Source organism: Phocoena phocoena, chromosome 10 (genome assembly GCF_963924675.1).
Source record: "Phocoena phocoena chromosome 10, mPhoPho1.1, whole genome shotgun sequence".
Taxonomy (NCBI): Eukaryota; Metazoa; Chordata; class Mammalia; order Artiodactyla; family Phocoenidae; genus Phocoena; species Phocoena phocoena.
Window position 1 is genome coordinate 66525141 of NC_089228.1, and position 15521 is coordinate 66540661.

Consider the following 15521-nt stretch of genomic DNA (forward strand, 5'->3'; position numbering starts at 1 on the left):
AGAACTTTTCATCTTGCAACACTAAAAGTCTACTTATTAAGCTACTCCTCTTTTCCTCCTGTCCCAAGCTCCGGCAAGAATTTTATTCTACTTTGTTTTTATGAATTTGATTACTCTAGATTTCTCTAGATGTAAGTGGAATCATGCAGTATTTGTCTATTTGTGACTGGTTTATTTCACTTAGTGTAATGTCCTCGAGGTTCATCAGTTTTGTCCCATGTGAATAATACTCCTTTGTAGAAATATACCATTGTATGTACAAAAGACATTTTGTTTATCCATTTGTCTATAGACAAACATTTGGGTGGCTTCCACCTTTCAGCTATAATGAATAATGCTACAAATATGGGTGTACACATATCTCATTAGGACCCTGGTATATACGGAGAAGTGGAATTGCTGGATCATAGGTTAACTCTATTTTTAATTGTATGTGGAACTACCATTCTATTTTCCATGGTGGCTACACTATTTTACATTCCCACCAACAGTGCACGGGGGTTTCAATTTCTCCACAACTTGCTAACACTTGCAAATTTCTTTTTCTTTTTTTTTAAATAGTACCTGATGGTGTGAGGCGATATTGTTAAATTTTTTTTTTTTTTTTTTTGGCTGTGCCACACGGCATGCAGGATCTTAGTTCCCTGACCAGGAGGGATCAAACCAATGGCCCCTGCACAGAGTCTTAACCACTGGACCACCAGGGAAGTCCCTCTCACTGTGGTTTTGATTTGTATTTCCCTAATGATTTAGTGATGTAGAGCATCGTTTCATATGCTTGTAGTCCTTTTGTATATCTTCTTTAGGGAAATGTCTATTTAAATCCATTGTCCATTTTATAATCAGGTTATTTGAGGTTTTCTGGTTGTTGGATTATAGGAGTTCTTTATATATTCTGGATATTAACCCCTTGTCACATACATGATTTGCGAATATTTCCTCCCATTCTTTAGGCGCCTTTTCACTCCATTATTGTATTCTTTGATGCACAGTTTTAAATTTTGATGTAGTCCAATTTATGTAGTTTTTACTTTTGCTGCCTTGCTGTTGGTGTCATATCCGAGAAATCACTGCCAAATCTAATGTCAAGAAACTTTGCCTCCAAGTTTTCTTCTAAGAAAATACAGTTTTAAGTCTTATATATCTTTGATCCATTTCGAGTTAATTTTTGTATGTGATGTAAAGTAAGGGTCTAACTTCATTTTTTTGCATGTGAATATCTAGTTTTCCCAGCATCGTTTGTTGAAAAGACTGTCCTTTCCTCAATAAACAGTCTTGGCATCCTTGATAAAATTATTGACTAATCTAACCTTTAAATGCATGTTTGCATTTGAAACCATTGATAATATTGACATTGTCTTTCTTTTTATGCTAGACAAAGCAAAGTTTTTCCTGTGTATTTTTTTCCTCTTATAAATTTTATTTAGTCTTACTTTTAAATGTCTTATAAAAGGGCTCTGATAATCATCCCTATTCCCTACCAAAAGTATCTGATTATGAATTCAACAAACTCGTTTATATGTTAAGATTCTTTTAAAGTGTTCATATGTCTTATGTTACATTCTATTTTTGCCATTTCTCTATTTAATTACTAAGAAAACTGACCACCAGATGATCTCTCCCCACCCTCATGGCTTATCATTTCAAAAACAGGGGGTGAAAATAATCTGTGCTGGGACAACCTCAATGATCAACTCTGCCAGGCTAAACTACTAGATACCTGAAGGCAGGAGTCATGTCTTGATTATTTTTTATTTCCCAAAGAACTTAAAACCACAATACTATATACTCAATAAAGGAACACGGTCCATGCTGCAGTATCTAATTTTAATGGAGTTAGAAATGTGTTAGCTTCTCCCAGTCTGCTCTCACCCCTGCCTAAATTAGCTTCTCCTTAATATCCACTCGGCGATGAAACCGGAAGCATTCTTACTCTATCAGAAAGTACCAGGTAAGGCCAAAGAAAGTACTTTCTGAAAGTTTGCTGTCTTTCTGGCTCACATTTTTGGGGAGGGTTAGGAAAATTAAATATTTTGGCCTAAAAGCCTTCTTTCCGAATCCTGAGTGCTCCTAAACTGCAGGTTAAAAAAAAAAAGTTAACAGATGTTAAGAATATATTTATGGTGGAGCAAATGTATCAATAGAAATTTAAAGGGAACACATGGTTAAACCACAACCCACAAGCAGCTGGCTGCATGGTTACCCATTACTAGTAAGTGTATTTTACTACTTGTAAAACGTTGTCAAGGCCTAAAATATGTGAAAAAGAATACACTTCAAATAAAAATTAAACTTTAAAAATAGGAATTAGGCCCACAATACCAAGCATGTAACAGCAATAATTTTGCTTTTGATAAACCTCATTAACTACATCATTCCTGTAAGAAAAATGTCTGGTGTACAGCAGGCACTCAGTAAATTCTGCTGGATCAGCACCTACTTTGTTTCTATACCTAATGTTTAGGCTAGTTTTAAACCTTAAGATCTAACATAACTTGAAAGACACTGCCTGGCTTTGAATCCTGGCTCTGCCACTTTACCATATTAACTTTGGGCTAATTACTTAATCTCCCTCTGTACCTTAGTTTCCTCATAGGAAAACAAAAAAACCAAAGCAAACCAAAACTAAAATGGTTATAGTAGGTACCTAAAACATTTTTTAAAAATTGGTAAAGTGGACTTCATCAAAATTAAAAACTTTTGTTCTTTGAAAGATCAATTAAGAAAATGAAAAGGCAAGCTAGAGACTGGGAGAACATACTTGCAAAATACACATCTGATTAAGTGCTTGTCTTGTCGAGTACAACTCAAAAAGATTGTTTTTTTTTTTTAATGGGCAAAAGATTTGAACAGATACTTCACAAAAGAAAATATACAAATGTCCACTAAGCACAAGAAAAGATACCCTCAATGTGACCAGTTACCAAGGAAATGCAACTGAAAACCAAAATGAGATACCATTTCACACCCATTAAAATGGCTAAAGTTAAAAAGACTGATAGGACTAATGGTTGACAAGCATGTGTAAAACAAACTCTCAAACACTGCTGGTGAGAATGCAAAATGGCACAGCCACTTTGAAAAAACAGTATGGTGTTAACTTATAAAGTTAAACATATATTTTACCATATGATCAACAAGTCCACTCCCAGGTATTTACCCCAAAATAAATTTACCCAACATAGCCACACAAAGACAGGTATATGAATGCTCATTACATTATTCACAATAGCCCCCAAATGGAAACAACCCCAATGTCCAATTTTTTGAATGGATGAACAAATTGTGGTGTTTCCATACTTGTAAAATGCTACTTGGCAATTCAACATGCATCAGTCTCAAAATCGTTATGCTAAGTGAAAGAAGTCAAATGCCAAAGATGACATATGATTCCATTTATATGAACTTTTGGAAAAGGCAAAGCTATAGTAACAGAAGTCAGATTAGTGATTCCATGGCCCCGGGTCCATAAGAAAACTTTTTAGGGTGAGGAAACTGTTCTATATTTTGACTGTGGTGGTGGTTACACAACTATTACCCAAATTCATCAAGCTATATACCCTTTAAAAGGGTTAAGTTTTATTATATGTAAATAGTACCTCAATGAAAAACTCAGTCTTATACACAGATGTTAATATGACTGTCACCTAAACTATACTAAGTAAATTGTACCAAAAAATCTATAAAGTAATAATAGGATTGGTGTGAGGATTAAATGAGATAATGCATTAAGCCCTTTGCCTGGCACTGTAAGTACTTAAAAGTATTAGCCATTAGTCTTTCAACATATACTTTCTCCCTTTTGCTCCAATATGCTAATGACTGCTAAATTAAAAAATGTTTTTACCAATAATCATGGGTCATCATGCATCTAATAAGGTTAGATTAACGTTAAAGGCAGATCACCGATATTTACTTCATTATGGTTTAATCTCAATAGTAAGAGAGAAGTATACGTATGTGAAAAATCCAAAATGACTGGTTTGTTTCTCTTCTCAAATCTGGAGGAAGAATATAAGAGAGAGTATTTTTATCTTCATAATTCCCAACCATGTTAGTCATATACGAAGAGCACGAAAAACCACTTCACTGAAGTAGCCTTTTATCAGAAATCACCAGGCCTTTATAGGGGTAGATGGGGAAGGGGTGAAGCTTTAGTGTCCTTGGATTTACTTATAAGAACAGAGGTAGATACAATTCTTTCAGCCCCCAAACCCATCCCTTCACAATTTTAGTGACAACATATTTGCTGCAGGCAGGGAAAGGGAAAGAACAGAACCCCTGTTGTGGAAGTATACTTGAAAATCCTGAGTCATTCTTATTTCAACTTCTTTTAAGATGGGTTATGGACACAGTTCTAGGAATTCAGAACATGTAACAAAGATTTAGTTAAGAAAATCCAGTGAGGGAAACCATCATCATTCTAATATCTGTAACATATTCTGTAGTGGTGATAACCAATTGTCTTAGATTGATCCAGTTGTTGTTTTTCCAGACTTCCTGGGGCTAAAAAAGATGGTTAAGCATTCAAAAGGTCTGTATGCAGGCATAGTAAATAGGTGTGAAGACCCAAACTGCTGTAACACAGCTCTTGCCACTCTATTGTAAAGCCAGCCAATAATCCCAGTACTGTAGCAACAACAATAACAAAAGATTTGAGTGCTTACTATGTATTAGGCTGAGTGCTAAGCAACAGTGTATACTATCTTATTTAATCCTCAACATATAATTGTATATACTATTATTATCATCACTTTATATATGAGGGAAGTGAAGCACAAAGTTTGAAAGATGGTACGAAAAGAACAACAGACACACATACAAACAATGTGTAGGTATACCTCAAATTTACACTTATGGTATGTGTATTTTTAATGCAATTTTTATAGATAAGTTCTTATGATTCTATTTTATTTTATTTTATTATTATTATTATTTTTGCAGTACGCAGGCCTCTCGCTGCTGTGGCCTCTCCCGTTGCGGAGCACAGGCTCCGGACGCGCAGGCCCAGCGGCCATGGCTCATGGGCCCAGCCGCTCCGTGGCACGTGGGATCCTCCTGGACCGGGGCACGAACCCATGTCCCCTGCATCAGCAGGCGGACTCTCAACCACTGTGCCACCAGGGAAGCCCTATGATTCTATTTTAAATACTGAAGTCACAATAGAACCCCAAAATCAGTGTGACTTTCCACTGAAATATTTCTATTTATTCCCTTGGGAGAGGTACACTATAAGGGATCAAGAGAGTTCAATGTACAATATTTGTGCTACAGTTATTTATATTATTTTTCTTCATTATGTTATGAAGTAGCTACTGCCATAACATATAGGTATAAAACTATAAACTGCCTAACCAATGTTTGTTTTATAGGCAACTGAACACATTATGTTATAGAAGTTTTACCAGAGGGATACTGCTCTAGTCTCATATTTCTAATTATCATCTTAAGGGGGCCTCTAAAGGTTCTGTAATTGTGTTGGGTTTAGTCCTTTACAGTTTTTGTTCCTGTACTCTTTGCAGAATATACAAGAATGGAATCTTAGACTCAGGATTAATCTCAAAGCTCTTCTACAGATGCTTCCTTTTTGTAAGAGCAGGGAAGGTTAGGTGGCTTACTCATGTTAACATACCACAGGAAAGAACAAAGACAGGAACCCTGGCTTCCCAACACCCAGCTGGATGTTCTCCCCATGAGACAACACTATCTCTAGATAGGTGTGCCATAGGTACCAAGTCAACTGGAAGTTGCCTCTTTTCTCTCTGCTCAAAATTCTAGGAAAGGTGAAAGACACATTCACCATTGTACGTTTTACTGAGAAAATCTGGGTAGAGAAGCAATTCTTAAGTCTACTTGCAAAGATAACTGCTGAGAGGAGACCTATTATCTTAAACCTACCAACTTCTTCTAGACAGAAATTCAAAGGCAGGGGGCAGTGGGAACAAAGAGGTCTGATGAGGCCATTTACTCTGAGGTCACCTAAATTAAATTTTGATGCCACAGCCATGCTGGTGGCCCTGGAAATTCACATCCTTACATCAACAAAAATGAAAAAAAGTTTAAGTTAACCGTCATCCTTATCTGCTATGGTAAGAAAAAAAAAATCTGTATTTGATTTTAATTGCTATCTTATTGAACACAAGATTAATCTCACATGAGCCATTAACTCCCTGAGGACCCAAAGGAGAAGGGAGCAGTGGCACAGCCAGCACTAGTTTGGAGGTAGTACAGCTGTACAGGAAGCAGAAGTCACCATGACATACAAATGCCTGTGGGTACCAGGGAAGGCAGAGAGGCAGAAAGAGTTTAACTCCTTAGCTACTTGCTGTTTCCTTTCCCACATCGTTGCTTAGCGAGCAACTCAACTAAGGTGTAGAGTCAGAAAAAGAAAGGAATTATTCAACACTGAGCCATGGTGGTGAATGAGGGGGATCGCCCCTTTTCTCCTACACTTGATCTGGGAACAAACTAGAAGTCTGCTATATCTGTGGCAGATAAGAATAAAAAGACTCTAATTCAGCCACTAACTTCCAACAAGCCACATGGTAGCTATTCAATTTGATGTATGGGCTATTATTCTTCTTCCAAGATAAAAAAAAATAAGAATACTAAATTAACTGAAGACATTTAAAAGCATTTGTAAAGAAATTAGTAAAAAATCACATTTAAGATTTTAAAACAGTGGTTCTCAACTTATTTTCCTCAGGACCCCTTTATACCTTAAAAATTGAAGACCCTAAGTCCTTTTGTTTGTATGCTGTATCTACTGATCTTTACCATATTTTAAAATTTTTTAATAGTTATTTACCAGTTCATTTAAAATAACAATAACCTCATATGTTAACATAAATTATTTTTATGGAAAATAACTATATTTCTCAAAAGAAAAAAATTAGTGAGAAGAGTGACACTGTTTTATCACTTTACAAATGTAAAATGTGTCTGACTTAATAAAAGACAACCAGATTCTCATACCTACTTTTGGATTCATCTGTTGCAATTTTTGGCTGAAGTATATGGAAAAAATCCAAACCCGCACATATAGATAATTAGAAAAGATAGGAGTTTTTAAATAGCCTTTTCAGATAATGATGAATATAATCTGATACTACATCAAAACTGGACAAGTGGTAGTTTCATAAAGATTAGTTGCAATGTGGAATCTGAAACCGTTATCAATGAACTTTTCATATTATGTTACGTTAAAATCCATTGGTCTAGCTTACACATCAAATGGACCTTTTACTTATGCATAATTTTATAACGTCTTGCACTGGTCATTGGGAAAATATTGTTCACTGAGTCACACAATCTTCCAAATGTTAACACATTTCATTTCATGATATTTTAAAAATCACATTCATTAATACTCATTGATCTCAACAGAAGTCTTTTAAGTTTTGGGAAGCTGTTGAGCTCTGAGTAGCAGATACAAATTTTCTGAAACTGTAATTTTCACTTGAAAACTCAATGGCAACAAATACTGTCAGTTGCTGTCCTTGAAGTGATCACTTCATTCATTTGCGAGAAAATATCTGCCAAATAGGGAAAAATCAAGTCTGAATAATCATAGCTTGCCCTTTCAAATAAAAATGGTGCTTCGGGCTTCCCTGGTGGCACAGTGGTTGAGAGTCTGCCTGCGGATGCAGGGGACACGGGTTCATGTCCTGGTCCGGGAAGATCCCACATGCCACGGAGCGGCTAGACCTGTGAGCCATGGCCGCTGAGCCTGCGTGTCCAGAGCCTGTGTTCCGCAACGGGAGAGGCCACAACAGTGAGAGGCCCACGTACCGCAAAAAAACAAAACAAAAAAAATGCTGCCTCATGGAAAAAATGCAGCTAGTTCAGCTCTCAACTAAAACAAGTACACAAGTGCTTTCCCTTGAGATAGCCACTGTAGTTGGGGATGCAGAAGTGCTTTCCCATCTGTCACAAAATATCAAAACAATGTGAAACTCAAGGATTAGGATTTAATAAAATTAATATGTTTTACACCTTATCAAGGACATTCTTAAGTGATACTGGCCTTCTTTTTTTTTTCTTATTTAAACAGTGAGTGAGGGCATACTAATGGTGTAGTTTGGTGCCATTGCCTAGATTTGTGATAAGGCTCCAGCAAATATTCACCATTGCAGCTTGGTACCATCGGTGCAAATGTCAACACAGTAAAATAAATAAATAAATAACATCTTAGTATTATTATGAAAATAATTTTGACACTATGGACCCCCTAAAAGTATCTCAGGGACCCCACAGGGATCCACGGACCATACTTTGAGAACTACTGCTCCAAAATATCTTTATTTTTGGCAAGGATAGGATCCATGAGAACTACTGCTCCAAAATATCTTTACTTTTGGCAAGGATAGGATCCACTAGCTCCCATATAATATAAATAGCAATAAATCTAAGCAAAACACAACTCAAAAAAAAAATACCCTCTTACCTTTGCCAAGACTAAAGACAAATGGTTCGTTTCGATCATGACTGGAATCAAACTTCTTTCCATTTGACAATTTTCCTTTGTAATGGACATAAACTTTGTCTCCAATCATCGGGGTTTCCTCACTATTCCCCACTCTTTTGACAATCTAGAAAAGACAAACGTCAAGAAAAATGAGGTTAAACATTTTATTTCTAATCAGAGAATAAAGAGGTCACACAGTCCCTTCCACATCACTCAGGCACGTTTGCAAACAACTGTCTGTCCTTTCTAAAGGCTTCCCTCCCAGTTCTCTCAATGATCCTCACTGTTACAAAATTATCCTGTACTACTCTAAATCTTTAATGCTATATTTAATTGTATTGTTAATCACACTATTCTCTCAAAATAATTAATCAATAGATCTTATTTCATTGGTTTAATGCCCCATCTTATGACACTGAAATCTTTCAAAACACAGAGTTAGTCCATGTACAAACTGAATTAGACCAAAAAGATTAGTGGACTTTCAAAAACATTCAAAAAGAAGTCTGAAGCAAAGTTTCAAAGGTGAGATTTTTATTTCTCTCCTTTGCTAAAAACATTATCTTTTGACTAGATTCCACTAGTCTGGTTTAATTTCAAAAAGCCCAATTTCCTGATATAAAGGTTATACTTCCTACTATTTGAAGAATATTCAAAGTGTAAAAAAAACAGTACCACTGCACAGTTTGATATGATACTGAGTAACTTGTGTTCTAGTAAAGGAAATGCCAAAAAGCTCCAAGTTGAAAAACATTTAACTATCATAAAATCCAGTATATTTATTTTGTTCTTGGCAGAGCAAGCCACTAATGCAGTTGGTCAGTTCTGGGAAAAGAAAATCAAATCCAGGCATGTGGTGTATAATTTATTCTGTCAATCACTTATGCCAAATTAATCATTTTTATTAGATAACAGAGGATGGTAGCTAATGTCCAATAAACATCATTTTTGGGGAAGGGTCTGAATTTTTATCTGAAGAATTCAATTATTTGCTCCTAAATTCTTTTTTGAGATGCATCCTCCTTGCCCCACCCTCATATCACCACATAAACACTGTGAACTTAGATTCTACAACAAAAGCCTAGACATTCTAAAGGAAAAAAAATGATTACTGCAACTTCATCAAAAAAAGTGTTTGGGGGCTTCCCTGGTGGTGCAGTGGTTGAGAGTCCGCCTGCTGATGCAGGGGACACGGGTTTGTGCCCCGGTCCGGGAAGATCCCACATGCCGCAGAGCAGCTAGGCCCGTGAGCCCTGGCCACTGAGCCTGCGCGTCCAGAGCCTGTGCTCCGCAACGGGAGAGGCCACAACAGTGAGAGGCCCGCGTACCGCAAAAAAAAAAAAAAAAAAAAAAATCTAAAAGAAATCACACGATATTCTAGAAGTGCTCGTGTTCATGAACTGCATGCAGTATTTAGGAGCCTGAGCCTCCCCTGGAGGGAATCTGCATTTCTAGGACTATAACCAAGTAACTGGGCATATGGGATGAATGGCTACCACGGAGTCAGAGCTGTTCACATCAGCAAGTGATACTCTGGTATCACTTCCGGTTTCCCCAACAAGACGAGTTTAGTGCCTAAATCTGGAGCTGTCTTAAGGATACAATCTAGTCTCAATTCAGTTTAAAAATGTAAGCTCCAAAAAGAAATTTTATCTTCCTGGGTTAGTTTCTCACTTCCCAGATCTGCCTTGGTCTTTTAAAAAATATATACAGTAACAGTTAATAAGAGAGATTATTACAATCATGGCACTGTGCTAAATGCTTTATGTAATCTCAATAATTCTATGAGGTACGCAGTATTATTACTCTAATTTTACAAATGAGGAAACTTCATCACAGATAGGTTACTAAATTGCTCTAGGTCATAGAGTTAAAAGACCTATTTAATCTTAACCAAAAGCCATGGTGAAACATGAGGCTTTAGACAGTGATAAACCACCATAAGATTTAAAGGGTTTATAATCTCTAAATGTTTCTTACAAGCCTAAAAATCTTATTAGATTTACTCCCTAGAACAAAGCAGGGCCTCAGGCAAGTTGGGGGCCATGTCCTCTGTACCAGTGCTCTGAAAAGATGAAAGAGAAGAACTTAAACAGAGGTAGGGAGATGCTGCAGATAGCCCACAGAATTTCCACTGTCTTGAGAGGCATTATGGAGTATGGGATGAGTAATTCACAGAGCTACAAGGTTGAAAAGCCCTCTGAATGAAGATATCATAATATACATCTTATGCTATAGATAGCATAAAGCCCTTATTCTACAGGTTCAAGTCTTCAAATTTTGGCTTGGCATACAGCAAGCTAATAGTAAAACATGTATATTCGGAAGAAATTCGGCACAGAAAAAAGCTTCCACATAAGCAAGATTAGCCAAAACAAACTAAAAAAATTCTCATTTGCTACTGATAACACAAGGAGATATTAAAACTCAGCTTAGTGGTAATATTTAGAATGTTTAAGATAATCTTTTCAGCAAAAACAAAAATTAATTATACAAAACTTGAACGCATAACAACAGTGTAGGAGAAAAAAGAACTTAGTATGACTAAAACCATTTAACCTCTCTTTATTATACGAAATAATAACACATACATATCTTCCATACATAAATGGAAGAATCAAAAAGAACTCTGTCTCACAAAACCACTGTGAGATTTAAAAAAATGTAAAAATGATTAATTACAGAATGAAAAAAGTGTTTTTAAGGAGGAAAGCTAATTCAAAAGTGAGATATATTCTCTGATGAAACCTCAAAAAAATACCTTCACTGCACACAGGAATTCTATTTGTATGTAAAAAACCAATCCTTTTGAACTCTGCAAGTTAGCTTTTCTTTTTCTTTTAAAAAAGTCTTTTGAATTGTCATTAGCTAGCTTTAATATACTTAAATATTATATTAAAATAATCACCCATTTATACACTCTGAGAATAGAGAGACACAGCCTTTTGGAGTCAGACGTAACTTGGACCTAAACCCCAGATCTGCATTTACTAAGATATATGATTTGGGGCAAGTTAATTTACCTAGCTGGCCCTCAGTTTTACCATCTATAATCTGGGATTAAAAATAAACCTCCAGTTATGAAGACAAAATGGGAATTTAACTGCAGTGTCTGGTACTTAGTAAGCCTCAATAAACATTATCCATCTCCACCTCCAACCATAAAAACAAAAAAAGATTTTTATGAACAATATTTCCAGATAGCAAATTTCCCTAAATGTCATTCATCCTTGTGGCCTCACCTTTAATACTCCTCTATCTTTTTTGGAGGTAATATCCTCTCCCTGTTCAGCAACAGCTGCTGCGGGGCTTTCTCCATTGTTCTTGGCAGCTTCATCAGTAGTCATTGTCTTTTATAAGTAGACAACCTGCTGAGAAGAAACATATTTTAGCTAGGAAAAGTATCACTTCTTTATGCATCTTAAATGCCCCTAGGAACTGAGCTTTAGCTGACCCAAGATTTACTAAGGGCCAATAAGGTTAAACACAGAAAAGGAAAATAAAAACATCTGCTATGAGCATGTACTGATGTCATGAGGCATGTAAATGAAACATCATCCAACTCTTCAATTTCCCATCCAGCTCTGATCCCAGATTAGAGAGCAGAACAAGTCAGGTTTGATAGTGATTATATTCCTTAGCGTGATTACACACTGAGAAGTAGTCCTTTCAGAATTCTGAAAACGTCCTTTTCCTACAGCCATATTCTTGACAGAGAATTAAGAACTTATCAGGTGATCTGATAAAAGAAATGACAATATATCACAGTGAAAAACAGGACAGGCTTTCAAAATGACAGACCCTAGTCTGAGTCCTAGCTCCAGCAATATCTGTTTGACATTTGCAAACTTAAAGTCACTGAGCCTCAGTTTCACAGCTGTAAAATGGATGGAGTTTTTGTTCATAGGGTTACTGTGAGGCATTAATGAGATAACAAATGTTAAGAGATTAGCACAAAGTCATAACTTAAAAATGTAAACATTTATCATGATTATTACTGGGTCTTTTATAGAGCCACATTTTTCATTCCCTGCTCAAAAGTTCCTTTGGAATGAGGTTCTTCCCTACCATGGCATTCCAGGCCCTCCACAACATGATCCTTACCTATCTTTCAGGTCTAGCTTCCACTACTTTCTTTCATGCACCTCATGCTCTAGCCAAACCAGACCAATTCTTCTCCTATAACAAGTCCCGTGCTTTCCCATCTCCATGCTCTTGGTCACTCTTTTTTAAAATCCCCACTCTTGGGCTTCCCTGGTGGCACAGTGGATAAGAATCCGCCTGCCAATGCAGGGGACATATGTTCAAGCCCTGGTCCAGGAAGATCCCACATGCCGCAGAGCAACTATGCCCATGCGCCACAACTACTGAGCCTGTGCTCTAGAGCCTGCGAGCCACAACTACTGAAGCCCGCGCGCCTAGAGCCCGTGCTCCGCAACAAGAGAAGCCACCGCAGTGAGAAGCCCGTGCACCTCAATGAAGAGTAGCCCCAGTCGGCGCAACTAGAGAAAGCCTGCATGCAGCAACGAAGACCCAACACAGCCAAAAATAAATAAAAATTTTAAAAATTAAAGAAAAATAAAATCCCCATTTTTCCCACTCAAATGCTACCTCCATCTTACCAAACTCGACCTTCTATTTTATAGTTGTCTGCCCTTTTCTGTACTTCCTTAGCTCTCCCCTTGATTTGTTGTCTATAATACATTCGGTAAGACAACACACTTGTTGTATTTAAAAGATCCTTGAGAGCAGGGCCATGCTTTGTCCATATTTAGATTCCTTAGAATGCCTCTACCTTTTAGACTGGAATGACAGAATGGTCAAGGAATCTGGAGCTCCTTACAAGCTGTTTAATGTGCTTACTTTAACTTCTCTAAGCTTTTTTCCCTACCTGTATAATTAGAATAAAAATAATATCTACTTTCACAGAGTGATCTTCTGGATTAAATGGTATAATGTATATGTTAAAAGTATACTATTCCAATGTTAACTCTTTTTATTATCATCAGTCACCTAAATGACAGACACTTCATGCAAGGCAAATACCAACAGGCTAATCAACAAGACAAAACAAAACACACCTTGCTGGCTGCTGCCATGATGAATTCCATACTGCTCTCCTGGTTGAGCAGGGGAAGACAAGAATTAATCACTTCTACAGCTATTCAGTATTAGGCTAATAATGGACATAAGGCTCCCTAAGTCACCTGTGGGACCCTCTTGCCTACACAGTTAAAAAGTGCTATTTTACACTTGTGAAAAATGTCTGACTGATACAACTGATAATTAGACAACTAAATATAGTTGATATAGTGTTTTAAATCATTTCCAATTGACCTAAATTTGCTTTAGTGTCAACAAAGACACAAATCAAATTTTGCTGTGACCCCAAATCTTCAAAGAGAACACCAAAAACCAGGGGCTTAGCCCTCTGCTTTATTTTCTAGTACACTTTATGCCAAACACAAAAGATCCAAATGCTTGGCTCAGGATAAGGGAAAGGCCAGAACAAAGCGTCCTCAAACAAACAACAACAAAAATTAAGTACCTACTTGTTGTGTGATGCTGGGCAAGATAATTAGGGAAATTAGATGAACAGGGTTTGTTCCCAAATTCCAGTAACCTACCACTTATAAAACACTCTCTGATGCATAGAAATTTGCAGGAGCCACCTCAAAAACAGAGGGAAAAGATCTTTTAAACACTCTGGAGGTGTTGGACTGTATCCCTGGAAAAATACATACACACAGAAAAATTTTCCTGGTGCTTTACAGGTACATAGACATCCATCAGTAAACCCCTGGAGAAACCCTGGAGTAAATCAATAAACAAATTAAAACCACCAAATGAACGGTTATTAGGGAACAGGACAGCTACACAGTCTCAAAACTGGTTTGTGTTAATATAGAAGATGCAGAGTTTGGTCATAATGCAGACCACTTGTGTGAAGGGGGAGGTTTGTCAGATCACTCCACTGGAAAGCCCTTTTTCCTTTTTTAATAATAGCTTTCCAGTGGAGTGATCTGACAAACCTCCCCCTTCACACAAGTGATCTGCATTATGACCAAACTCTGCATCTTCTATATTAACACAAACCAGTATCAGTGTGCCTCCTGATGTGATGTAATGGGAAGCATACATGTAGTATTCCTACCAAAAACATTTAACCTGAAACTAATCAAGAAGAAAAGACAAAATTAGGTTGTGGAACATTCTACAACTGGCCTAGACTCCTCAAAATGTTAATGTTATGAAAGACAAAAAAAAGTTAAAAAAAAAAAGAAAAGGGGCCTGTTCTGGTTTAAAAAAGACTAAAGAGACACAGCCACCAAATGCAGTGTGTGATCCTTGGCTGGATCCTGGATTAGGGGGAATAAAAATTTATAAAAGCACATTTTTGTGAGAATTAGGAAAATTTGGAAAAATAGACCATATATTACCTTATTATTACTGTATAATGTTAGCTTTCTGGAGTGTGATATAGCATTGTGGTTTTATACAGAATAATATCCTCATTCTTAGGAGACACATGCTGAAGTATTTAGGGGTGAGGTGCCATGATGTCTGCCACTTACTTTCAAATCATTTGAGAGAGAGCATGTGTGAGCACAAATATCACCAAAAGCTAAAAACAGAGCATTCAGAAAGCATGACTACAACACATCCAAAGGCAATGCCTTTCTTTTGAATGTTTGTCATTTGTAGATCAGCTAAACTTTTAAATGAAAATACTGTCAATCAAAAAACATTTTCTTTTGTTCTAACCTTCCCCTTTGGAAACAATGGCTTGCTAAAATTTAAATAAATAGGGAACTTGTATAAGTTGATTTGCAAGCTTTATAAATCTCATTTGATAAAGGAATTTGCTCTTCATTTTTGGTTCTAACACTTGAAGGGATACAAATAATCTTTGTAATCTCAGAACGATTCTCACTAGTATGGAGTCCATGTGAAAAGAGGTAGCACGAATTAAATTAATTAAAACACAAAGATAAAAACAACACTAAACCTTTGTTGAACTTTCAAAGGCAGATAAATCTGGAAAAATAAAGAA

At 36.6% G+C, this 15521-nt stretch overlaps 1 protein-coding gene across 1 annotated transcript in view; it reads right to left on the minus strand.

Annotated features, from left to right (window-relative positions):
• The window catches only part of FKBP5 (FKBP prolyl isomerase 5), an 88728-nt gene that overhangs the window by 41431 nt on the left and 31776 nt on the right, over positions 1–15521 (minus strand). The window contains exons 2-3 of the mRNA XM_065884975.1: positions 11710–11838; positions 8447–8591 (exon numbers count right to left, since the gene is read on the minus strand). Coding sequence (XP_065741047.1) covers positions 8447–8591; positions 11710–11814 — 250 coding nt within the window. The 5' untranslated portion in view covers positions 11815–11838. The remainder of the gene's footprint in view (positions 1–8446; positions 8592–11709; positions 11839–15521) is intronic.